General features: G+C 39.7%; 1 protein-coding gene across 1 annotated transcript in view; it reads right to left on the minus strand.

The window, feature by feature from the left end:
• Nucleotides 1–234: 234 nt before the first annotated feature.
• Nucleotides 235–25,032, minus strand: part of LAMC1 (laminin subunit gamma 1) — a 116,104-nt gene continuing 91,306 nt past the window's right edge. Inside the window, exons 14-28 of the mRNA XM_014850315.3 lie at nucleotides 21,902–22,147; nucleotides 21,257–21,410; nucleotides 20,530–20,672; nucleotides 19,378–19,556; nucleotides 17,939–18,095; nucleotides 14,322–14,527; nucleotides 13,798–13,877; nucleotides 11,915–12,052; nucleotides 11,227–11,371; nucleotides 10,043–10,192; nucleotides 9,667–9,781; nucleotides 8,450–8,649; nucleotides 7,181–7,339; nucleotides 4,847–4,946; nucleotides 235–3,261 (exon numbers count right to left, since the gene is read on the minus strand). Of these exons, the coding sequence (XP_014705801.3) occupies nucleotides 3,005–3,261; nucleotides 4,847–4,946; nucleotides 7,181–7,339; nucleotides 8,450–8,649; nucleotides 9,667–9,781; nucleotides 10,043–10,192; nucleotides 11,227–11,371; nucleotides 11,915–12,052; nucleotides 13,798–13,877; nucleotides 14,322–14,527; nucleotides 17,939–18,095; nucleotides 19,378–19,556; nucleotides 20,530–20,672; nucleotides 21,257–21,410; nucleotides 21,902–22,147 (2,429 nt within the window). The 3' untranslated portion in view covers nucleotides 235–3,004. The remainder of the gene's footprint in view (nucleotides 3,262–4,846; nucleotides 4,947–7,180; nucleotides 7,340–8,449; nucleotides 8,650–9,666; nucleotides 9,782–10,042; nucleotides 10,193–11,226; nucleotides 11,372–11,914; nucleotides 12,053–13,797; nucleotides 13,878–14,321; nucleotides 14,528–17,938; nucleotides 18,096–19,377; nucleotides 19,557–20,529; nucleotides 20,673–21,256; nucleotides 21,411–21,901; nucleotides 22,148–25,032) is intronic.

Below are 25,032 nucleotides of genomic sequence, written 5' to 3' on the forward strand. Positions count from 1 at the left end.
CTCTAGCTCTTTACAGATAAAGTTTGCCAACCTCTGGACTATATATACAAAAGTATCCCAATCTGAGAAGGGTAAAAAAAAAATTATATATATAAATATACACACACACACACACATATCGGATTGCTCTCAAGAAAATAAGTAACCCAAAGAAGCCACATGAGCAGCTTCCCTTTCATCATACCTTTCAAAACATCTTCTGTCCCCAGTACCAGACTCAGGACACACCAAATATAAAGGGTTACAAATATTCAGATTTTATTATAAATAAAATACTGGTTTTTTTTTTTTAACATAAAAAATGCCGAGTGTTGCATTTTCTTCACCACCCTGGAGAGCAAGACTGTAGAGATTAAGGCAAACAGCTCAAGTGAAGGCACATATAAAAGGGTCACAGTTGGAATTAAAAGGAAAAATTCCAGGGAACAGCTGTGTATGTTCCCTGTGACACCCAGCATTCTGCAGCAGCCACCCTGTCAATTTTATCACATAAAATACAGATAACTGGAACTATACAATAAAATAATGGCAATATTGCAGGAGTGTAATTAAGGTATCGTCTTATAAAGAATTTTTATTTTAAAAATAAAATTCTGTTTAAAAATACACCATACAGATGGAGGAGAAAAGCAAAAAAAACCAACAAAACCAAGAAATTTCCCCGTGGCCTAAGACTTACTGGAGTGAACCTGACCCAGAGGCTAGATGGAAAACTACCCTGGCAATCTATCTTCAGTCCTTTTCCTGCAACCTTGACCAAAATGTCTCTGTTAGGATGTGGCCACTTAGCAAGAGGAACTAGCTAGGAAACACTGATGTGAAAACTTGGCAAGAAAGAGCCATGCCTCCTGGGACAGCAGAAGAGCCCTGAGAGAAGCAAAGAGTGAAAGCTTAGAGGTATGCCACGTCAAGACACTTGTAGCCAACTCCGGTATGTGAGGAGGAGATGGAAGGGCAAGAACTAAGTTCCACCACCTCTCCCACTCTACCTACATGTAGCCTATCCCTGATGCCCTTCCTTATAGACTTGACCCATCCAGCTCAAATAACTGCCAGAAAGGGCATTTCTAGCTCATTCCCGGCTAGATCCACATTGATGTCAAAGATACCCTTTGGCAAAATTTCCTAATTTCACCCTATCCTGTCAACCTGGCGTTCCTGCTCTGGAGCAGGCATTGAGAACAACCTTGTGCTGCAGTTTAGGATCACCATGAGCACAACGAAGAGGGTTCTAGGTACCTCTGTATAGTGGCTGTGTGTGGAGGAAAGCAGGTTGACACTAGTGTTAGAGAATGGACATGCTGCAAACACAAGGCAAAGAGCAAAGCAATGGGGAACAAACACAATCCGAAGAATTGCAGATGGAAGGGAAGGAGGTATGCAGACACATCATGCCAGTGAAGAGGAAAAATGGAGTGAAAAAGTGGACAGTGCCATTCTAGAAAGAGGACCAAGCATATTTACATAAATTCCTTACTCTATCATCATGATAAACAAAAAAACATTCACACAAAAATATAAATTTGAAATAATTAATAGCACCAGTGTGTCAGATAATAGTTTCTTCCCCCCCGCTACGCAAAGTACAAAGTTGCATAGTGTTAAAGGCTATATATGAATCTCGAAGGCGGACTGGGCGGAGGAAGGGGTTGTGTGGCAGGGAATTGTCACACTGTGATCTTAAACGAAAACCACAGAGCTGAGGATCAAAAGTTGAGAAGCCCACTAGGAAACTCCACATAAGGCTCTTCCCTCAACACTTAGAGGGAAGGTTCAGAGTGGGTTTAAATCACAAAGTGCAGGAACTAGATGGTGTTGGCAGCTGTGTGAAATACTGAGTGCAAGTATTTGCCACCAGGATTTGGCAAACAATGTGTTTGCAGGATTCTAGAAGATGGGAACATGAGAAGAAAACTGAGGCAAAAGGTCAAATGGTTCCTCTCTCCCCAATGGAAGAAAAATGGATATATGGTAACCTGACAATACAAGTTGCATCTAAATTTTATCCCTTTGCTAGAAAAGACCAAGACAAGGATGGTTGTTTACCTTTTGTTTTGTTTGTCAAGATCTTAGGGACCGACTGTTCTCTGTCAGATAACAACACTAGTTCCAAGAGTAACATACTAAAAAAGCTCTAAGAATTAGTTTAATCTTGAAAAAAACTTTAGTGGTTATCATATCCCTATTTCTTCTGAATAAATTCCATTTGTAGGAATATCAAAAGACGTCTATTGGCGAGTGCAAGCTGCCCACCCAGATTTAAATTATCAGCTGCCCAAAGATGTGGAAAAATTTTACCTTCCTAGTCAACTATTAACAATTGAGAAAATGTTCAACCTACTTCTGCAGTCTCATATTCTCCTGGAGACTGTCATAAATAATTGCATCCTTACCCGTGGATGGCTCAGTGTCCTATACTCAAAATAGCTAAAACAACTGATGATGGCTCTCGACATTCTAAACGACCAATACCTTTGGCACAGGATGTTTGTTTTCTTTAGCTTACAAGGAGGAGGGGCAGGAGATGCAGGCGCACGTTCTTTATCTACAGACTGGATATACTGGCCATCACAATGCTACTATTAGTAGCCAAACTTTCCTTCATAGAAACAAGAGTGTTGAGACTGAGGAGGTTCTGCTGGTGTCATTGGGAAGGGGAGGGCTACTTGCTCAGCCCTGGCATACAACGGTTCCCACGAAGTATTTATGCCACTGTACAGTGACATAGGATGCCACGTCCTTACACAACTCAGAAGGGAAAGTGTGGGTAAGGGAGCGCCATAAGTGGAAGAGAGACTTTATTGGATAAAACCCTTTGTTCCCGATTCACGTTGTTTAATTTGCTTCTCTTTAAACTTTGTGACTTTTCCTGGTTCAAAAGGACAGTGGTGGAGAGCAGCAGAGAAGTGGGGGTCTGAAATGTAATCTTTGTGTTAAGGCACTCTATGGCCTCACAATGGCTCCCCGGTCGGGGGGTGCTGCCTTCCAGCCCTAAAGGAAGACGCTAGGGCTTTTCAATGGACGGCGTGTTGAAGCAGCCAGACGGTAAGGTCTTCTTGATGTCTTCCAGGTTGCGAATGTCCTTCATGATCTCCTCAATATCTCTGTTATAGTCCATGATGGCAGCCTCCTGCTTCTTGGCTTCATTCTCCAGGTCCGACACCTTCCTGTCTAGATCACTGACTTTCATTTCATCTTTGGCTTTGTTCAGGGTGCCTTCAATCTCATTTAGCTTATTCAGGTCCACTGTGTCCAGCTGCCCTGTAGAGTCAGAAAGGACACAGAAGAGAACAGACGCACTCAGTAAGAATTATAACATCACTCCACAAGTTCCTCCACTAGCCTTTCTATAAACGAAGCCCGGCAGCTGCCACTATGCAAAGGCAGCCTGCAAATGTGACTTGCAGATTGTTCATGTCGTACAAGGGCGTACACAACGCAAACCAAGTACAAACACTTGACTGAACCCAGCGGGGATGGGTCACAGCGTATAACGAATATTGGGCTTGATGTTTTTTTCTGAGAAAATGATTTTTGTAAAAGGTTTTCTAAATACACAGCTACCATGTTTCAGACCTTAAGCCTCACTTGAAGTTTCGAAGGTCATCTGGTAACATTTAATACCTTTTTCATGTTTATATATGTAATCTGTCAGTCATGTTAGTGCCATGTAAGGAACATAAACATCTTTAAGCTAGAATCCTAACCCCGCAGCTTTTAGATTCCGGGGAAGCTGGGTTAGTTCTGGGAGTCATGCCCTGCTCGCAGGAGTCAGACACTATTAGTTGCCCTCCTACGGAAACGGCCAGGGTTGAAATGCTGCAATAATTTCAGCAAAGCTTCACTTTAAAATTAGCAAGAAAAAGAGGTTCTTTTGAAAAGAATTGCTTCCATAATAAATGAAAGCAGACAGCCACACAACGGCTAGCACTCTATGCATCCTGTACTTAACTAAATGCCCACGAGACCATTTTACATCAGCAATGCTCAGAGGTTAAGGAATTTGCCCATCTCCACAGCTTACAGGCAACCAAGTGAGATTCCAACCCAAGTCTAACTTTAAAATTCAGCTCTTTCTGCCACAAAAAGCATACTTTCTAGCATACTTTCATTTTAAAATCCATCTGCAGGCCATAATTTATTATTCTTGACATTTGAGACAGATAAAAAATATACTATCCCCCATCCCCCAAACAAAACACTGACCAAATTCTAAAGGCCAGCAAATGAGACTACAGTGCCTTGCTCCAGGGCTGTAGTGGCTACAGTATGACCACTTTATACTGGAGGCTGGTGACAAAAGTGCATCTGTCCCCTAATGAAGGCTGCTCCCTATCAAAACGGATTAAAAGAGCTTTTCACTATGCTTCTATTTCCTTGAAAATTTAAGCTCTCTCTCTCTCTCATGGGATAAAAACATCACCTCATCAGATTATCCTTTAATTAGCAAACGAAGAAAATTCCAGGCAGTGAAGTCACCACCAGTTTAAAGTGCTCTTTTATTCTATCATTGAAATCCTTCAACTTTAAATCCTCTAAAGACACTCTGCTGGCAGGATGACCTAAGAACAATTACTGTTCAACTGTATCATAAACCTCGACCATAAATGGGCCACCCCAGCTGGCAGCATATCTTCAAAACTTTATAAGTTCTCGGACCAAGGTCCGATTCCAATACTCAGGTCAGATTCCATGGAAGGATCTGCTAAATATTTGTTTATTGAAGTCATGATTCAGTTCACACAATATTCACACTATAACATCTGCTTTTGAGTCAATTACACCAGATGCCAAGGATGGTACAGAGAATTCAGAGACTGCCTAAAATGACCCTACAGCTACTCACCCAGCTGCTCCAAGAGGTCATTAATAAGGTTGAGGAGGCTGGTAGCGGAGTTTTTGGCCTTTCTGGCATTGATCTCGGCTTCCTGAGCAGCCTGTGAAGCCTGTACAAGTAAAAAGGATAAATGACACAAATAGTCCTGATGGTATGTTCTCATCTTCTTGAAATATTTTTTCCCCAATGAACCAAAAAAACTAATTTCCAGATGCCTTCCCCTTTCCTAACTCATGAAAAGACAATCTCTCATTGTTTAATTTTTTTGGGTCATATCTTCATGTTCAGGATGTCACTATTTTTAATTCATATAATAGTCATGAACAGGTATTCAGTTTGCCTGCACTGACTGTATTTATATTTCACAAATCAATATTATCTCCTTTTTTTACTCTGGAACACATGAAGATGTATTCATAATAAAATCCATCAAGCAGAAACAAGTTATTTTTTAAGGATGAGTCTAAAAACTACATTTTAGAACTAAAACATGTCCTTCAGAACCGTCTTAGGGACTTGATTAGAAATGTCCTATTCTCAGGAAATTTTCATAATCAAGTGACACTCTTCTGTAACTCCCTCCCCCCCTGCAAACACACACACACACCCAGACCCCACTTGGGGTAATACAATTTACGCTTAAAAAGTCAACCAACGGTAAATATATTTGGGAAAATCCCATGAAACCTGAACAAATACACTGTGCATGAGTCACAGGAAACAGCAATGGAAGAGGAAATGTCTAAATATCAGAAAACAGATGCTTTCACAAATAAATCCAGTCAGGATCTAAATGAGTGGCTTTGAGCTCCCTACCACATAATTGTTTGGCCTAGTTTTTGGGTCAAGACAATGCAAAATTTTTGGATAGAAGCAAGGTGAAAATTTAAAAAAGAAAAAGAAAGCAAGGGAAAAAACCTTCACAAATAAATCATTAATCTCAGTCCAGATCACAGCTGTTCTTATTGAGGCTTCACAGGGTTTTCTGCGAGTATACTAGGAGCAGGGTAAAGGACTTAGTTAAGGTCTGCTGAGAGCAACACTACTGCCTTCAATCTGTCGTCTCCAGCCTCCTCTTCCAGAACAACCATAAGCCTTCACTCTTTCTGTTACAAAAAATATGTTCAGACTCAATTGGCCAATGCTGACCTTTCAGGGTTGATAGAAATATAATTGGGACAGTGCAAGTGAGAGTGCTTTGTGCTCCTTAGAAGTTATTTACCAAAAGGAACAAAAACATTAATCTTTTTTCCACCCTTTGAATTGAATCCATACTTTGTGGAAGCCCATAGAGAACATATCCTTTCCTCTTTCAACAGGCTCTAAATCTAACATTTCTACAACCGTATTAAAAATGAAATCTAGACACCCTCAGCACAAATGAGAAATACATATTTTTACTATATGGGAACTTGGACTTGAGCCATACCTTGCTACAGAAAAATAGGACAATCCACACACACACACACAAACCCCAAAAAAGCACAATGAAATAAGGTGTTTGCATAGAAAGGCTTCCTGTAATCATTTCCCTCGAGTCTTCTTTACTTAGATTAATAGGCTTAGTATTTCTCCTTTCCATCCCAGGGGAAAATAATCCACAGTGAAGGGTCTGTTCTTTAGCAGGAGAGGAAGAAGCGTCCCTTCCTTGCACTGAAAGTGCCCAATTAAACAAGTTCACGTCTGTCATTACTGTGATTGTAATCAGACTAAACTGGAAAGGAATATTTCCATTGTGACTCCATTAAAGTCTTTCAAAAGCAAAACACAACATAAAACAGAAAAATGGACCCTAGTTCTTTGTCGGGCCATGCATTCACAAGTCAACTTTGTTACGAATGGTGTTATGTAGACACATCATCACAAAAGGAAGATTAAATTGGATATTAAGTTTAGTATGTTTTGTCATCTTCAAAAACGTCCTTTTACACTAGAAATTGATCTTTGCCTTGAGGGAGCAAGTTGCTGGGAGAACAGGAGTAGGAAATAAATTAACTTTTCGTGGTATTCCTTTTTGATTTTACAACATCTATGAATTACCCATTCAAAAATATAAATACATACTTCTAAAAGTCCTACAACCTCAAATGTGTAAAACAACATTTTGCTTTTAACTCAGAGTAGCTTTGGGATAGGACAATTGTGCAACAACCTGGCAGAAAATCCAAATTCTTTGTCTTCTATGTAAGTTACTAACCCAATTCTTGACCAGAAAATGCAATGAAAAACAGAAGATGAAATATGAATGAAATATGAAAGAGACTCTTCTCAACAAGTTGGGGATCTTTATGATTAAACACCCTTCACTTCCTGCCTATGAGCAAACAAGCCAGAATCACTTACCATCCCTGCCATCATCATATCCTGGTCAGCATCATCTTGTTTTTTCTTCAGCTCCTTTTCTGCTTCCTGTAGTTGTTTCAACATATTGTTCACCTCGTTATCCAGGTCTGTAACCTCTGCAAAAGTCCTTTCAGCTTCTGCCTTCGTGCTGGTAGCATTCTAGGCCCAAAACAAACAATTGCTAATGGAAAAAAAAAGCTTTCCTTTTTCTAAAATATGCTCCCACTCCTTTTAAAATCTGTAAAATGGCTCAAAAAATACAACCCAGAAAGAACATAGCAGTAATTTATACCATATGTTGACTTATTTATTTGGGCTCCAAACAGCAGTAATAAAAAAATAACATTACCACCTAACATAATAGCATTTTATATTTTATAAAGTACTTTCATTTGTATCCTCTTATTTAATCCTTAAAACTTCCTGTTCTATTATTGCCATTTTCAGTCGAGGTCATACAGCTAGCAAATGATAAACATTTAAATGGTGTACACTTGCCACCACACCATAGTGATTAAGACTCTTTCATTTGGTTAATTTTTAAATTCAAAGCTAGTTTTGTTCTACTTAGCAGTTTATCGTAATGGACAAAAAGACCATAATCCTGAAATATGAGTATTTTATAAAATATAATTAATCCAAAATCCAACTGTTCTAAAGAAACTAAAAAATGTGTGATTCTCGAACACATAATTTTAGAATCAGCTCCAATCTCCCCTTCAACTAAAGCAATGAGATTGACCTTCAAGTAGGAAAAAGCCAGCCTACAGAAATTATTCTTTAAGATGAGCAGAAAGAATCCTAGCAGTGGCAGCTACAGAAATACTAAATAGGTGGGGCTGAGATACAGCAATATGCTTGAAAGAGCAGCTCGAAAGTTGTACTGACTTGGCACTCTGTGCAAGGTTGAAAAAAATGTCAACTGTCCATGTCAAAGAGCTGTGTTTATTCAGGAAGAGTCTGACTTTTTGGTGGGAGGGGGCTCTATGGCTCCCCGAAGCCATCTCCATCCTCACAACGCAGACCCCGCCACTGAGACATGCTAGAAATTTTAGGGTAAAGGATGATTTCAATGATTCTCCCGCCTCAGTCAAGGTGGTTACCTATCCTAACGCCGAGTAAAAAAAATAATAAACGACGAGGATGGTTTAAGATAATTTTACTGGAGTCAAGGAAAAACATTGCAAAGGCTTTTTGGGGTCTGGAAAGAAAGTGGACAATGGTGAGAGAAATCTATGAGCAAAGACTTTATTTCAGAGAAATGCACACCTTTTGGACAGCGCTGGCGATCCTCTCTGCCTCGTGGGCCTTGTTCTTAGCCTCGGTGGCGTCGGCGGCAGCGTTGCCCAGCGCCAGCTGTGCCTCCCTTGTCTTCTCGTTGGCTTCAGCTATGGTCTGGTTGATGGCAGGAATCCTCCGGAGCGCCTCCTCGGCAGCAGTCTTGTTGTCGTTCACGCGCCTATCAAAATCTGTAACAAGTTCAAGGAATGCATGTGAACTAAACTCTCGGCAAGCCAAAAGGGACCCTTCAGGGAGCTGCAATGGGATTTTGTTATATGAACAACGAAAGTCAGGGGAGAAAAACAAAAAACAGCATGGACTGAAATCCTAGAAGAACAAAGCACACAGCCCTTCACGGAAGATTCAGATGAATGAACATCTGTTTCTGGAAAGCAAACTCTTACTTGAAAAATTTATTTTTGCACAGAGCACTGAGGATGTCATCACTACCACCTCAACCAGTATTAAAAGCTGCAGTTTATTCAGTGTTTACTACGTGTTAGGTGCTGAGGGAAGAGCTTTAGGGCCTGTGATGCAGGCAATGTATCATTTTATATGTGTGAAAATTGAGGATTGAAGAGGCAGACGATTTCCCCAAGGAGTCACAGTACACAAGAGATGGATCAGGGATTCTGACTGAATCCCACTGACACCACAGTCCACACATTCAACCACTGTCCTGCAAGGCTTCCATGTTTATAGAACCTACGGCAATTTTATCAGAGCGGAGTCCAGGGCCGCACACTGAAGTGAGCACCTTTCTTTTTTATCTTGGGTGAGGAAAGAAACACAAAGATTGAGATGCAACTGGCAGAGAAAATTAAAGATAATCTCCATTTACCAACATAAGTCAGCTAAATAGGCATATTTTGGTTACATGAATTATCCTAACATAAAAAAAATTCCCTTTTTGTGGTTTTCATACCGAGGAATACACGGGTAAAACGACATGAGCTCTGGGATTCCTCTTTGAAATGCTTCAGCACAAAAAAAGTAGGGTGGGTGTTGGGGGACAAAGTAAGTGTAGTAAAAATCATAACTGTCGAATCTGGATGAGAGGTATATGGGATTTTTTATACTATTATCTTTCACATTGTGTATGTTCAGAAAGTCGCATGGTAAAATTTTTTTTAAAATAAAAAAAAAAAAGGAAATCACCCTAATGGAGGAAGCATACAAATTTATCCTATTTGACCCTTTCATACCTTTCAGGTTGTTGAGAATGTCATTGGCTTCTTGTAACGTATTTCGTCCCTTTTTAGCAGCTTCTTCTGCAAGAGCCTTGGCAGCATCAGCTCGGGCTAGGAGCTGGTCAGCAGTCTGCAAACACATGGCAGATCAGAGGACAAACCCTCCAGGGTAAATCCCTTCTCTCTCCTAAGAGGGCAGGCACCCCTAAGCCACCATGCTGAGACATCCCAGCACACAGCCAGCTGGGCCTGGGCATCCCACGTAAGGCCCTCCTCTGAATACTTGTGGTTTGCTGTTTCTGCAACTGTGGCGACATGACAGACACAGCTTCCACTTGGACAGTTTCAAATTCTGCCTCAAGAAATGAAGCAACCTACATATCAAACCAACCTGCTGTTCAGTCTTTCCCTTCTCCAGAAGGTTCTTTACTTCAAGTTCCTTCCCTCTCATGTCCTCTCTCAGATCCTCATAATCTTTCAACTTCTGGTCAATCAGACGGTCCAGATCCTCAGCTTCCTTTTTTATTTTATTTGCCTCATTCTGAGAAAAGCAATTAAAATCATTACATTTTAGAGAAAATAAATTGATGAAAAAGGAAGCTTAATAACTCAATTATATTTAACATTCAATAGGTATTTTTGAAAGAACAGTGCAGGTCAAGGTTTTAAGGATTCTTTTTTAAAAACTGAGGTGTACTTTACACACAGTGAAATGCCCAGTGTTTAGTGTGATGAGTTATGACAAATATATTTACCCCTGTAACCAACACCCCAATCGAGATACAGAATATTTCCACCCCAGGAAATTCCCTTGCATCTCTTTCCAGTCAATTTCCACACCCATCTTTCCAACAATACAGCTGCCACTGGTGTGGTTTTTATCATCATAGATTAGTTTTGCCTAGTCTCAAGTTTCATATACGTGGAATCATACAGGATGTACATGTCTGAAGAGACCCAAACCTGTATGGTAAAAATCAAGTCCACGCCTCAGATGTAAGAAGTGAAACTTAACAAATTTGAAGTTTAATGTAAAAAATACACCATTTATACTGAGCCTGGTATGAGGGTTCATGATGAGAGTACATATGAAATAAAATATTACCAATCTCAAAATATTTTACCTGCCCCAGGGCATCTTGATACAGTTCTTTCATTTAAACCATTCCCCTTCATTTCTTTCTCATTCTTAAGCAGATAGTGCCTGGGAGTAAGGGTCTAGCTGTAATCTGCTTTAATTAATCCAGATATATTATAATTTGGATCTCTATATTAAAGATTTAGGAGTGATTATGCATATCACTAAAGTCGTCTTTGAGATTTAATGTTTATAGTCAGAGGATTCTTTACCTCCATAAGGTCTATGAACATATCTAAAATAGAACTCAGCTTTACCAGGGAGTAAGTTGGAGGACAGAGGAGGTGGGTGCTAGTGACAGCTGCAGCTATCTAGTGAGAACAGCTCTCACCCAGACCGTGAGGGGGGTGTGTATGTTTGGGGGTGAGGGTGGGGACTGTGGATGGGTGATGGCAGTGACAGCAGAGGCCTCTGCATACAGGCTGTCCAGCCCATACCTCCAGCGCTTCTGAGTCCACAGGAGTCAGCTGGGCCACGCTGGCGTAGATCTCCACAGCTTTGTCACCAGCCCTTTTGGCCTCCTCGTGTACTCGGGCAGCTTGCTTCTCTAGATCCTCTGAGATGTTCTTTGCTTGTTCATACCTAAGGCACAAAAGACATGATTTAATGGAAAAGTTAGTTGCTATTAGCATCTTAATGTTACCCAGGTTCATTCCAGTTTAAATCACTGTGACTATTTCCAAACCTCAAAGAAAACACTATATGAAAATGCTATTACTTAATACCAACACAGTTTAAACTTATATTTCATCTCATTACTTCTATTTATAACATACGGTTTACCATATACTTTTTTATTTTGGATACCTTTTAAATATTTGTAGCTCAAGTATATTTTCTCTATTTTATGATTTTTTTATCTTCTTTTTTCATTTATGCAGAATTTTAAGGATCATGGCTAGTCTTGTTTCCATTCTCTGCAGCTAGAGTAATTAGATCAAATAAAATCTTGATGGCTCTACATCCTGTGTTCTAATTACTGTGCCATTGCAAAAGCATGATTAACAAAAGAATCTTACTGCATGAATGCATGCCCTGAATCCACCACCCTTTAATTTTTCATTGAACTGGTGTTATTTACAAGAACAACTGAAGGGCTACAAGCCACTTTTAAATTACACTCACTTTCTATTAAGCTCTTCAATCTCAAATGCTGTTTGGTTTTCTCCTGCCAGTGTCCTCAAAAGCAAATTATACGCTTCAGTTGATGTCTCATTGGCTGTCTTTGCCACTCGTACAATGTCATCGGCTTCTTGTTTATGGCTGTATAACAAAAGAACAAATAAACCATGAAACAGAACCATCTAATAGAGAAAGAAAAAGCATTTAGGTAATGCTTACCTTATTATATATACATATACTAATGTGGGCAGAGTTCTACAAATACTGGAAAATCTGGAATTTTGCAATCATTTCAGTGGGGCTGAGTTTACAAACAGCATTCTGTAATCTGAGAAAATGTTATTTTCCAAGAAAATTAATGGTATAAAATTTATGGGGGAAAATGTTTTACATTTCTTCAAAAAATTACTTTTTTTTTGTGAGGAAGATTGTCCCTGAGCTAACATCTGTGCCAATCTTCCTCTATTTTGTATATGGGACGCTGCCACAGCATGGCTTGATGAGCGGTGTGCGGGGCCATGCCTGAGATCCAAACCCACAAACCCTGGGCCACTGAAGTGGAGCGCATGAACTTAACCACTAATGCCACCAGGCTAACCCCCCCAAAATTACTTTTAAATATAGTTATTTAAGAGTAATTGATATAAAAAACCATTTATGTTAGCCAGAACTCATTTATCTAGTCATAAACACAAATCCCAGAGCTAATCTTTAATCACTACTCTGGTTCAGTCACTATGTAGTCTTGAAATAGCTTTGATATTCAGATTTCTCACATAGAACCTAATCACTGGCCAGGAAAAGCAACTCAACAACAAACGGCAAGGAACGTGTCAACAGGGACTCCAGCCCAATAGTGCATTTTAGCTGGGTAACTGCTAAGGTTTTTTTTAGCTCTAAAATTTCATATTACATTGTCGTGCTGCAATACGTGGCCATTCTTTTGGGTATGATAAACTTTCCTTCCAAATTCATTTATGAAGTACACCAGAATTAATTTTTCTCCAAGACCTAATTTTCCTGGGAGCTTTCCATAATGTTTTCAGCTGTCTTCTTTTAATCAGAAAATCTGGCTTTGAAATCATGAATGTTCTATGAACTAAATTACACACTTTACACATTTACAGTTACAAAGAACAGAAAAGGAGCTCCAGTTAAAGCAAGAAGCCAATGTAATTGCTCTGGACATTGAGGTTAAAATTCTAACATCAGGCTTTCCTAAGCACCCTACAGCCATGAGGTTTACTAGCTGTTCTGCAATGCTTTCAACAAACATTTATGAGTACTTAGTGCATGCCAGACTGTTTCAGGCATTGGGACTTCTGCAGTGAATAAAACACACAAAAATGCCTGCCCTCATGGAGCCAACATTCTAGTAATTTTATTTAAAAAAATCTTTTTTAACTTGATGCCCTCCACAATTTAAAGTCTTCTTAAGAAATTACCTTACACTTAATAAAAAAGTCAGTAATAAAATGGTCTGTTTTCTTTCAGGGATTTTCAAAAGTACTATGGGCTAGTAAATGTTCTCTATTGAAACTTGAAAACTATACATTTCTGTTAAAAATTTAAAAAAATAATAAATTGTACTGAACTTCTTAGAGTTAACTATTAACTTTTTCAAAATTAAAAATCTAAAAATGTTATGGTTTTCTTTGAGATGTGCAAATCTAACTTCCCTCTAAACCATCATATTCTAATATTCAAAGTAAATATTTTAATTTCAAAGTAAAGGGAAGAAAAGAGTACATTTAGCTGGTAACATTTCAGAAAAGAGAGCAAACTTTGCAAAAGTGGGTTCTGTGGAAAGTGTCTGTGGGTATAGAATAAGATGACACATAAACACCACGAGGACAGCCATAACTTAACCATTGTCTGGAGGTTACCGTTCAGCAAGCTTTCGCGCCTCTTCTGCCAAAAGAGTCATGTTGTTTGGGTCCCCCGTAGAGTCTGGCTGAGTGATCGACTTCAGAGGAAATAAACAAAGCGCTAATCTCAAAGGACTGAATTATTTAAATTTAATAAAGCAAGTGCCAAAAGTAAATTTTCATTAGCATTACTTAGCAAAAAGAAGGCCCCTCCTTAATTTCAGAGACTTTTACTTAATATCAGCATCCTTGACTGCAGACTATTTCTATTTTCCATAAAGGATAAAGAAAGCCTAAATTGACTGCTTTCATAGAAGGAAGAAAGCTAGAGAAAGCACCCAGATTGTCCTTTGGTTTTTATCCAGTTCATGATAACTATTTCATGACAACTATGAGCAATGTGGCTTTCTTGCTCCATGCTTAGAGACAAAAAGACACAAGGAGTTGATTTAGCTGAAGAAGCACTCCACTGCTAACAGACTTGCTACACATTACCAAGGGACTCCCCCCTACCCCCACCTCAGACCTTTGCAATCACTCACCACATTGGCAACAGCAATCTTTGCTTTCTCCAGTTCTCTGGATGCGATTTCAATTAACTGCTCTGTGCTTTCTACCCGGGCACGTGCTTGTTCAGCCAAGTTTCCAGTCTCTTCAATGGTATTCCGGATATTCTGTAAACGGCTAATTTGGCTAGATAAGGTGTTATTCACTCTCTGGAGGCGATCCATCAGATTTTGGTCTACATCTGCAATGGCATTGCAGAAGAAAGTCCATAAATTATCTGAAGTGGGGGACATACCTCATATGAAATCCTAGGCACCACTTCTCTTTATGCTTCCAAACACAGCATCTTTCTGACCAGTTTTCCCTAAGCCCATCAGCAGACCTGGTCAGCCTTTACTGTGCCCAGTAGTACCTCCATGGTTACACTGTGTGCCTGTCTGTCCCACTTGACTATGAGCTCCTCCTTCATCACTACATCCCCAGCCTAATATGGTGACTGGCCAAGAGAAGACACCCAAGAAATGCCTGATGAAGGAAAAATTGATATTCAAGTGCATGACAGATTTAGTCACAAAAACACAATGTTATTAAAAGCACTACCAGTTCTAAGAACTGGACATTTTTCTAAACTGGGAAAAAACTACATTCAAAACAGATGCTCAAGTATGGCAAATTAAATTCATTTTGTATTTTAAACTAAACAAACTCTTGCTGCCACCCTTCACTCCCTGGCATATTCATGTAATTTCTTTCAAATTGATTTCTGCTTTTGAACAGTTCTTCAAATTGTTATTAATTACGCCCATTCAACTTAAACCTCAATCCTGGGTCCTAATAAACCAAGAGATAAATACAAGCTCATGCAAATATAATTGTCATCATTAAAATTCTCATGTCATTCAGTTATATTAATATACAAGAACCATAAGTCAGTCCTATTCAAAATTGACCAGTTCTTATTTCAGCATGATGCTTAATATTGGCATCTAAATTTTCCAAGGAATGTAAAAGAGATGACAGGTCAAAGTTAAGGTCAATAAAGACGAATACAAGTTTGGAAAATAGCAACTTGTAAGTAGGGCCACCAAACACACGTGCAAAGTTGGTGTGCTGCAAAACTCTTGCCTAACTATACACAGTGGGCCTGACTGGATGATTACTTAAACAATTTTTTGATAGATTTTTAAGATATTTAAGAACATTTTTAAGGAAATACAAAAGATAAAAACAAGGTGAAATCATGGAAAAATCATTCAGATTTAGGAAGCATAAGCAGCCAATGAAGTTATGGAAGCCCCTTCTCTTGAGACCTTCAAGATACGGATCTCTCTGGCCAGTTCTTTAGAGACACAATAGTATGTGAAAATAGTATAGATGACCTAACTGGTAAGATCACTTCAAATGCCTTCAATGCCAAGTGTCTAACAGCAAGATGTAATTGCATCATGTAGTCTTCTTTCAAAGCTACAGAATAAACCCAAGTTTAAACTGCAAGTAAAAACACAGGATAATCTGAAAAGATAAATCATTATGACGATATTTTTATTCTTGGCTAGATTGAACCTAAGTAGGAAAGATCAGCCAAGAACTTCACGAATCTGGTCTTAGTAGGAATGGATTTCAACCCAGCTTCACTATGGTGCTCCCAAAGCTATCAGAAGGAGCAGCCCACTATGCTCCCCACCCCCCAGGTTGCTGGAGGGGAGGTATGATGGCCATGACTCCTATCAGAGCTTCTGTCCAACAGAATCACCTGCTTGGGCAGAGGAAAGCAGGTAGTCATTGCGGCCGTGGAGGGGAGGTATGATGGCCATGACTCCTATCAGAGCTTCTGTCCAACAGAATCACCTGCTTGGGCAGAGGAAAGCAGGTAGTCATTGTGGCTGAAAAGAGCTAGAAGTGACTGGGGCTGCCCCGAGATGTGGGGCTTAGATGAATGGCAGTGCTGGCTGACCCTTCCTTTCTCACCCCGTGACTACGCCCACCTACTGATGGTGCTGGCACCAGAGTTGCGTGCCAAACTCCGTCTCTCAGGTGGACTGATTGGCACTTAAATGCCACATTCAGTTCTTCAGTGTATATGGCAGGACAGACATGAATTTGTTGTTACAAGAGAATGCATTACCGTAATGGAAAGACATACGTCAAAAGTTGTTGCTGAAAAATGAACATCCTAAAAAAACCACTATTGTTTATATAGAACAGGAAACATTTAAATTCTTCTTAATCTATGCTATAAGACTTAAAAGGTACCGAGAACCAAAACAAAATACAAACTCCTAAAGCTAATGTAAGCTATTGACCTCTCGTTTTATTTTTCAATTTCTAAAAACTTACCTCATAAAATGATTTCTAGACTCTCAAATAAAAAGCAAACATACTGGCCAAAACGAGATGCATCCAATTACCTCCTCCTCTACTTCAATAATTTTATAAAATCAAAATTCTATATATTAGGGATATTTACAATAAGAAATAAGCAACATATTTAGTTTTTGTTGACCTATACTCTGAAAGGAAGATTTCTCTAACTCTAAATGGATACAGATTCATCAACTCAATAGGGAAGTCGAACACTGGGGTCCCACATGTACTAACATTAATGCACATTCACTGTGACTGTCTGTGAACACCTGGATCTCAATGACACAAAGCCCCCAAACGAAAGTGACCTGGGCCAGAGGGGGAGCATCCTGATAGAAGGAGCAGTGTCTCAGGCATCTCTTCATTATTGGCATTTAGCACAATGCTGGGCGTACTACAGGCACTCAGTAAGTGCAGAAAAGGACTTGCCCACATTTAGAAAAAAAGCTTAACCAGAGAGTAAGAAATAATAAAATTTTAAAGTGATTTAAAAAGCAAGTAAATTATTTAAAATAACGCGTCTTTTTCACTTTCAAAGTTTTAAAACCTCAGGTTCTTTTAAAGACAATAAAGTATTTTAAAATAAATTTTCTAAATCTTAAGTCAACCCCTTTTCTGCTTATCATCAGTGTCATCAGCTAACGTACAGAGGACTGAGCTAATTGCAAAGGAGATTAAATACGCACACAATACATAAAATATATACTTCTATATAACAGTATTAGCACATTTGTTCTCTAAGACAGAAAATTTCATAAGTAGGCACTAATTTCTAATCTTTACTTTCATAGATACTGAGTGCTATATATTTAGTAGCTAGCTGTTCAGTCAACACTTGAAGACCACAATTCTTCCTTATGAGAGTCCTCTCTAAGGAACTAAAGCGGTGCGTAAAATAAATTCTCACTCACTAGAATGATAAAAAAAATCAAAGTTCAAATTTTCTACTTACAGTAACACACACTCGAAATGCATACCTTTGATGATTTTTTTAAAACTATTTTAAAACACTATAATGGAAGAGATTTATAAAACGCTTGGAATTTTAACATCTAATAGTTTTTGATGTGTTGGGAAAATTATTTTATGCTTACTATATCTTAAAACACTAAGTTGACGAGTTCTTGAATTTTTATATATTGTTTAAAATGTAAAATGATCCATATTCTACAAATGGTTTAAAAATTGAGAGAGTTTTATAAAACCATACTAATTAACCTTGAATTAGGAGCCACATCTAAAGAGTGGCCCGTCTCCCAGAAGCTACCCACTGTTTAACCATACGTACCTTTGACGTCCTGGGCCTCACGAAGGAGGTCCATAACTTCTCTCTCTGCTTCCTTTAGTCTGTCCTCAAAGGCTTGATCCGTCACCATCTCATCCCCAGTTCCAAGATTTGCTATCAGATTCTCTAATTCCTGGAGTTTCACTCGATGATCAGCAACCTAAACATAAGAAAGGAAGAAAAGGAAACGTAGGACATACAAATATTCCTGAAGAACTCAATTGTACTTTCTCCAGGAATAATAATCAAAGGAGCACTCTATAAATATGTAGGTCTATACACTCTATGTATGTTGATTTTTAAACAGAGAGCATGAGTAGTTTTTCTTTATTTCTCTAGCTTCAAAACAAACACTAGGGCTGGCCTGGTGGCATAGCAGTTAAGTTTGCATGCTCCACGATGGTGGCCTGGGATTAGCAGTTGCGATGCCAGGTGCGGCTCTAGCACTGCTTGTCAAGCTGTGCTGTTGTGGTGTCCCACATAAAAAAGAGGAAGACTGACACAGATATTAGCTCAGTGACAATCTTCCTCACCAAAAAAAAAAGGAGTTTGAACAAAAGAAAAACTTCCAGGCCCATTCCTTTGACTTTAAACACTCTACGCGGATGATTCTCCAGTTCTGACTCCTCTCTTGCATTTTAGATTACCTTCTTGATATCTCCACTTGGCTCTCTGATAGGTATCTCAACTTTACCTCCAAAACCCTACTCTTGATTTTGTCTCTTAAATCTGTTCCAAGTCATTTCCATCTCAATAAATAATGCCTCCAGCCACCTTAAGCAAAAAACCCAAGATCTATCCTTGATTCCTCTTTCCCTATCCTCGTCCCCTGTAATGCCATGCCCCTGCAAACACACATATTTAACCAACCCAGTCTACGCTTCAGCTTTGGCCCCACTCCTAACAATCATTCTTCACATAGCAGTCAGAGCATTCTTCTTAAAATATAAACTGGATCTCCTAGCTTAAAACTCTTCATTGCATTCCTATTGGATTTGGAATAAAATCTAAATTCCTTACTATGGTCAACATGGTACAACAAAAGCTATCTCTACCAACCTCTCCAGTCTTATCACAAACCACTCCTTCATCAGGCTCCAGACACCCTCCAGCTTCGAGGCCTTTGTTCCCTCTGCATGGAACAGCCTACCCATTACTTCTCATTTGGCTTGCTCTTCTCATCCTTAAGTTCTCACCTTAAATGAATTTCCTTAGAGAGGCCGTATATAAAGCAGTTCCCCTCAGTTATTCTCTGTTTGTATTCTTTCTGGCACTTACCTCAGTATTTCTTTCTTTAATTTTTATTATTTGTCTCCCAAGTGGAACACGAGTCTTTGAGAACAGGGACTGTGTCTATCTTGTTCACCATTTTTTTCTAGAGCTTAGCACACAGCAAGTGCCCATTGCTGAATGAATGCATGCATGCACTGTTGACAGCTTACCTTATCCTTCACCAGCCGGTAACATGCTGGACATTCCTGGCAGCCAGGCCAAGACCGATTGTAGAAATAGTTCTCTTCACACTGGTCACAGCGATTTCCCACAAAACCTTCTTTGCATTCACAGCGACCATCATCTTTGCACTGGAGTGAAAGAGATCCCTCAGGATGACAGTCACAGGCTGCAGAATGAAGGGAAAATTACATAAGGAAAAGAAGGAACAGGACATTTTCTTGTAATTCAGACTGATATCAATAAGCTGACTGTACTATCATGGTGAGTAGACATTTTTTGAAAAACAAGCTGATTTATGAGAATTTAAATGGTTAAGTCCACTTCAAAGAGAAGACAAATATTTTAATCAAAAGTAAGTTTTAAAGTAAAATGTGCATCCTTTGGAGGGGGCACATTTCATCTTACTTAATAATTATAGAAATTAGTCTAGTAAACTAATCAGTGCCCTTTCTGTACACTTCAAGAACTCACCTCTACCTTCATTTCTCTACTGTTTAATATTCCCTCTCACTAAGGAACTAGAAAACCCAAACACTAATGCTTATTTTGCATTATTTTATAGTTTGTTTACTCCCTTTGTTCTCTGAACTGAGTCAATGACTTATGCTACATTCCACAGGAGAAATGAAGGAATTCAGAAAGCAAAACCCCAGACTATTCTGAGGCCTAATTCCAGGCAAGTGTTTATGCCAAGAAGCAGCAGATGTTTATACGTAACCGTACCAAAAGGGCCCCAAGGGTGGGAAGCAACTGCAGCCAGTAAGTCAACAAACACATTGTGAGCAGAATCTCTCACTGTTTCATCATCTGCATTAAGAATGCGATCAATAAAAAAGTTTCATTAAGCACAGTGGGAAGGCTCAGTAATCAAAGGGAGATTTTTTTTTTCAAAAACAAAAGACTGAAAAAATAAAAAATCAGAAGCACTATAAAAGAAGATGTAAATAAAGTGGTTGCAAAGAAACCAGAGAAGCTCTCAATCCCCAGAGTTTCATCAAATAACGCATCTATGATGGTTTGGGTACAGCCCTGACTCTAAGCCGTGTGGCTAGACTGAGGCTGCCAAATTCCTTCCTGGACTTACGGTTCTAACCGGAATTAGGGGAGACTTAGAGTTCTACGCCACCAACACCCCTTACGTTTGCAGCCTTCGTGTCCAAAGCCAAAGTGGTTGACCTCACAGAGCTCACAGTGCTGACCGGTGATGCCAGGCTGGCACTCACACTGGCCAGTGCGGATGTCACACTGTCCGTTGGTGGAACCCAAAGCATGGCAGTCACACCTGAAAATGAACACGTGACATTTCTCAGGTAAGAAAAACAGACTTAAAGCAAACTTGCTTTTTTTCTCTCAGCATAGGACTGATGTAGTTTGTGTTAGAAAACAGGATGTTTCTAATCTCTTAACATTCTATGAAGTTCAAGTAATATTCATGAGTTCTATTCAGAACCTCTTTTTCTAACCCAACCCACACAAGCACTGTTATCCCACCACTAAAACCAGTACCAGTGGCCCTCTAACCTGGCACCATATAGGTGCTGACCAGGAGCTCTGACAACAGGACTTCCCAGACTGCAACCCTAGAAGCTTGATTCTAAATGTCTCAAAAAGAACCTCACAATTCACATTTTTTAAAACGTTGCTCAGGTGACTCTGATACAGCTGGAGCCACTGCATTCCACTCTTTTCCCCCATCAGCTTAATTATAACTCTCCAGTATTGCCTCTAAGGGTGCCTTGTCTCAATTAGGCATTCAAATAATTCCTGAATAAAGTGAAGCTAACTATTAAACATAACTCGTAAAAATTCATCTCTTACAATACAAAAAGCAAAGATTATTTCCACCAAAAGCAGCTGATGTCTTACCTCTCACAGCCTTGCCCACTCTGCAGGTTGTAGAATCCAGGGTCACAAGCTCCACAGTCCCGGCCGGTCACGTGAGGCAGACATTCACACTGCCCGGTCACAGGGTTACAGCCACTCTGCTGCCTCACGGTCCCATAGGGGTTGCAATCGCAGGCTAAGGCAGGAAGACAGACAGCAAAAGATGCAAATCACCTGAGAGAAATACTAAAATATAAACAATACAAACAGATTCTTTAGACTTGTGTTGTTCGATACAGTAGCCACTGGTCACCCGTGGCTACTGAGCACTTGAAATGTGGCTGGTCTGAATTGAGATGTGCTGTAAATGTGAAATACACACTGGATTTTGCAGACTTGGAGGGGGAACAAAAGAACATCCATCTCAACAATTCCTTACTGATTACTCATTGGAATGAAAATGTTAGCTATATTAGGTTAAATATATTATTAACACTAATTTCACCTGCTTCTCTTAATTTTAATACGTCTACTACAAAGAATTAGATTACCTAAGTGGTTTGCACTGTGTTTCTATTGAACAGTGCTGCATCAGACCAAACAACTGTAAATATTTAAAGAGACCACACAATGAATTTCAGAATAAGTGAGTACAATTGTGACAGAATCTGGCTGATGGCTGATTACCTTTGCATTTGTCTGCTGGATTAGGAGCCAGGGGATTTCCAAAAAATCCTTCTTTGCACCGGTCACAATAGAAGCCGGCAGTGTTATAGATGCATTTTAGGCATTCTCCCGTCAAGCGATTGCAATTTCCAACTGCGTTAGGATCGATGTTGTCATTGCACTGGCACAGGCGGCAAAGCCTCACAGGGCCATTTCTACCCAGAGGGTCTCCAAAGTAGCCATCATCACAGAGCTCACATCTTTTACCTGGGCATGAGACAATCTGATGTTATGAAAGAATGGCCTTAGGCATTTCTGGTGCTACTGATTACACAGTCTGCTTACAAATTAACACTGGTTATTAATAGGCTAGTGTAACAATGAGATGCAAGGCAACAGGGTGCAGGGGATGCGGCAGCAGCCTAGGAGAGCAGAGGACCTGGCCTGTAGTTCTGGCACTGTGCCAGGCCAGCAGAGTGACCTTGGGTGCATCTCCATTTCCTCATTAGAAAGACAGCACCTGGTTTTCCTACTTCACTTCAATTGTTCTGAGGACTAACTGAAATCACGCACTAAAAGTGCTTTGTAAATGAGTCAGGCTCAGGGTTTATTACCCTCTCTCAGTCCCAAGGGATGCCACATTCATAAATATTTGTTTTTGTGATGATATTAAGAAAGGTGAAAGATGACTCTTGATACCATAACTTTCCTATACAACAGGGTGAGCAGGATCATTCTCTTAAAAAATAAAAGGCATATGCTAATTCTTACTTGAGTAGTGTCAACTAGCACAGAATCAGAGCATTTTAGAAGAGAACTTGGAGATCATCATTTGCCACCTGTTTCTATTATAGTTTGGGGAACAGAGGTTAAGTTAACTTGCCCACAACCAAACAGCTGATAGTAAGAGAGACAGAGCTAGAATCCAGGTCTCCTTCTACCAACTAAACTCATTGTTCCTTATCTTTCCTTTTCCACTTTCTCACCATTATTGGCTCAAGTTGGCTTCTTGACATCTTTGTAGACAACAGGGCCTGAATTAGCCTAAACTTTCTGCAGAAACAGAGGTTTGTTCATTTATTCATTCAACAAATATTTACTGAGCATCTATTATATACAGACACTGTTTGAGGTTGACAGGAGGATGTGATGAACAAGGTGGACAATGTCTCCACTCTCACAAAGCTTACGCTACAGGTGGGGGAGACGAATCCACAGACATACAAACAAACAGGATCACTTCGGATGGGGATAAGCATAAAAAAGTTAAAACAGAGCAACATGACAGAGTAAGAGGGTGAAGTCTACTTTAGATTGGGTGGTTAGAGAAAGCCTCTGTAAAGAGGAGACACTTGAGATGACAATGGAAAGACAGAAGAAACCAGCCACAATAATATCCAAGGAAAGAATGTTACAGAAAAGCAAGACAAGCGTATGGAAGCAGTAAGAGCCGACACTGTAGGTCACAGTAAGGAATTTGGGTTTAAATCAAAGTGCAGTGAGATGAGAGTTTAAAAGCGATGTGACCTGATTTACATTTTAAAGGTATTACTCTGACTGCTGTGTGGAGAATGGATTGTAGGAGAGCAGAGTGAACCAAGGAGGATATTCCAGGTGGGAGATGACAGGGGTGTGGACCCAGGCGGTGGCAGTGGGAGTAGTGAAAAGTGGTCAGATTTGAGATAGAATCATTAATACATGTGGGCTAGTTGCTTCTGGAAAATGAAAGAAAGAAGAAGCAAGGATGAGTCTAGGATTTTAGATTGAGCAACTAGGTGGATGGTAGCATTTTTACTGAGATGAACAAGATTGGGGAGGGAACAGGGTTGAGTCGGAGAAAAAGGGAAGAAATCAAAGATTTAGCTTAGATTTGCTAAAATTTGAGATTCCTTTAGCCATATGACTCAAGATCACAGCAGAAAATAATGGCACATTCAAATTAGCAAGACTCAAGGAGAGTTTAATAAAGATCTTACCCATAGAAGTATGGGCAGACGTCATGGAAACCACATGAGAGCGTAGCACTTGGAACAGTAGCCACAGGCTCCCTAACCTGGGCCTCACGGTGGGGGGGGGGGGGGGGGGGGGGGAGCAGTTAACAGAACCTAACAATTTCTAACTTTGTGTGCTTCCTTCCATATTTTAGCCCCTGAAAAGTAGGGATCATTCCTCATTCATCTTTGTATTCCCAAAGCCATGTGCTCAAAAATTTGCTGAAAAGAGTATAATTAATTTACCTCAAGATTGTTTTAAAGATTAAATGCAGAAGCATACCACGCCTGAAGATCTCAGGGCCTATCAGTGGTTATTCATATTCTTCAAGAGTCTTCTCAATGAGGAACATCCTACTTTGTACCTACAATCTCTCTCCATTCATTCAGTAAACATGCACATTCGTTCAATAAACACATATGCCAAACACTATTCTGGGTTGTTAGAGACCCAAAAGTGAATAAAACAGACAAAAGTCCTTGCTCTCATGGAGCTTAAACTAGGGGCGGAGGAGTGAAGGGAGAAAACAGACAATAAACAACTGAATAAACATAAAAATAGCAAATGGTTAAAAACTAAAGTAGCATATAGAAATAAAGAGTGATGGTATTACTTTTTACAAAGTCTATGCTGTTTTTCAGAGACCTCTATACACTAATTAATATCCTCTAGAACTGCTATAGATCATTCCACTCGAGCCAGGTGATAACAGAACCCTAATTTTTACCCCTTGTTTTCTCAACTAACTTAAACAAATGACTATATCTCTCTGTGTTGCAAGGTCCTTGAGCTCAGTGTGAGGTCAGTGGAGTGGTGGCAAAAGGAGTATTTTGATGCTTCCCAATGATTAAGGAAATATGTTGATGAGGCTCAAGAGACACAGATTATTAGCTCAGTGTTTTGGTTTCTACTTATTTTCAAGCTCTAGAGTAAAATCTTCTGAACAAAAAGCTTGTCATGGAGTCAAAGACTGTATCAGGCCTGGCTGGACCCTCCCCATTACGTGGAGGCTGAAGTCACGGGAAGAGGGGAAACAGGCACCAGCGAGCCTCAGTCTCCTCGGTCATTCAGCACAGGCAGTTCCCTGAGTAGCTAGGGAAGATCTAGTTTTATGTTCTTACCGAAAAGAAACTCAGAGAATGGGAACAGAGCCCTATCCA

The sequence above is a fragment of the Equus asinus genome, chromosome 25, assembly GCF_041296235.1.
Source record: "Equus asinus isolate D_3611 breed Donkey chromosome 25, EquAss-T2T_v2, whole genome shotgun sequence".
NCBI classification, from domain to species: domain Eukaryota; kingdom Metazoa; phylum Chordata; class Mammalia; order Perissodactyla; family Equidae; genus Equus; species Equus asinus.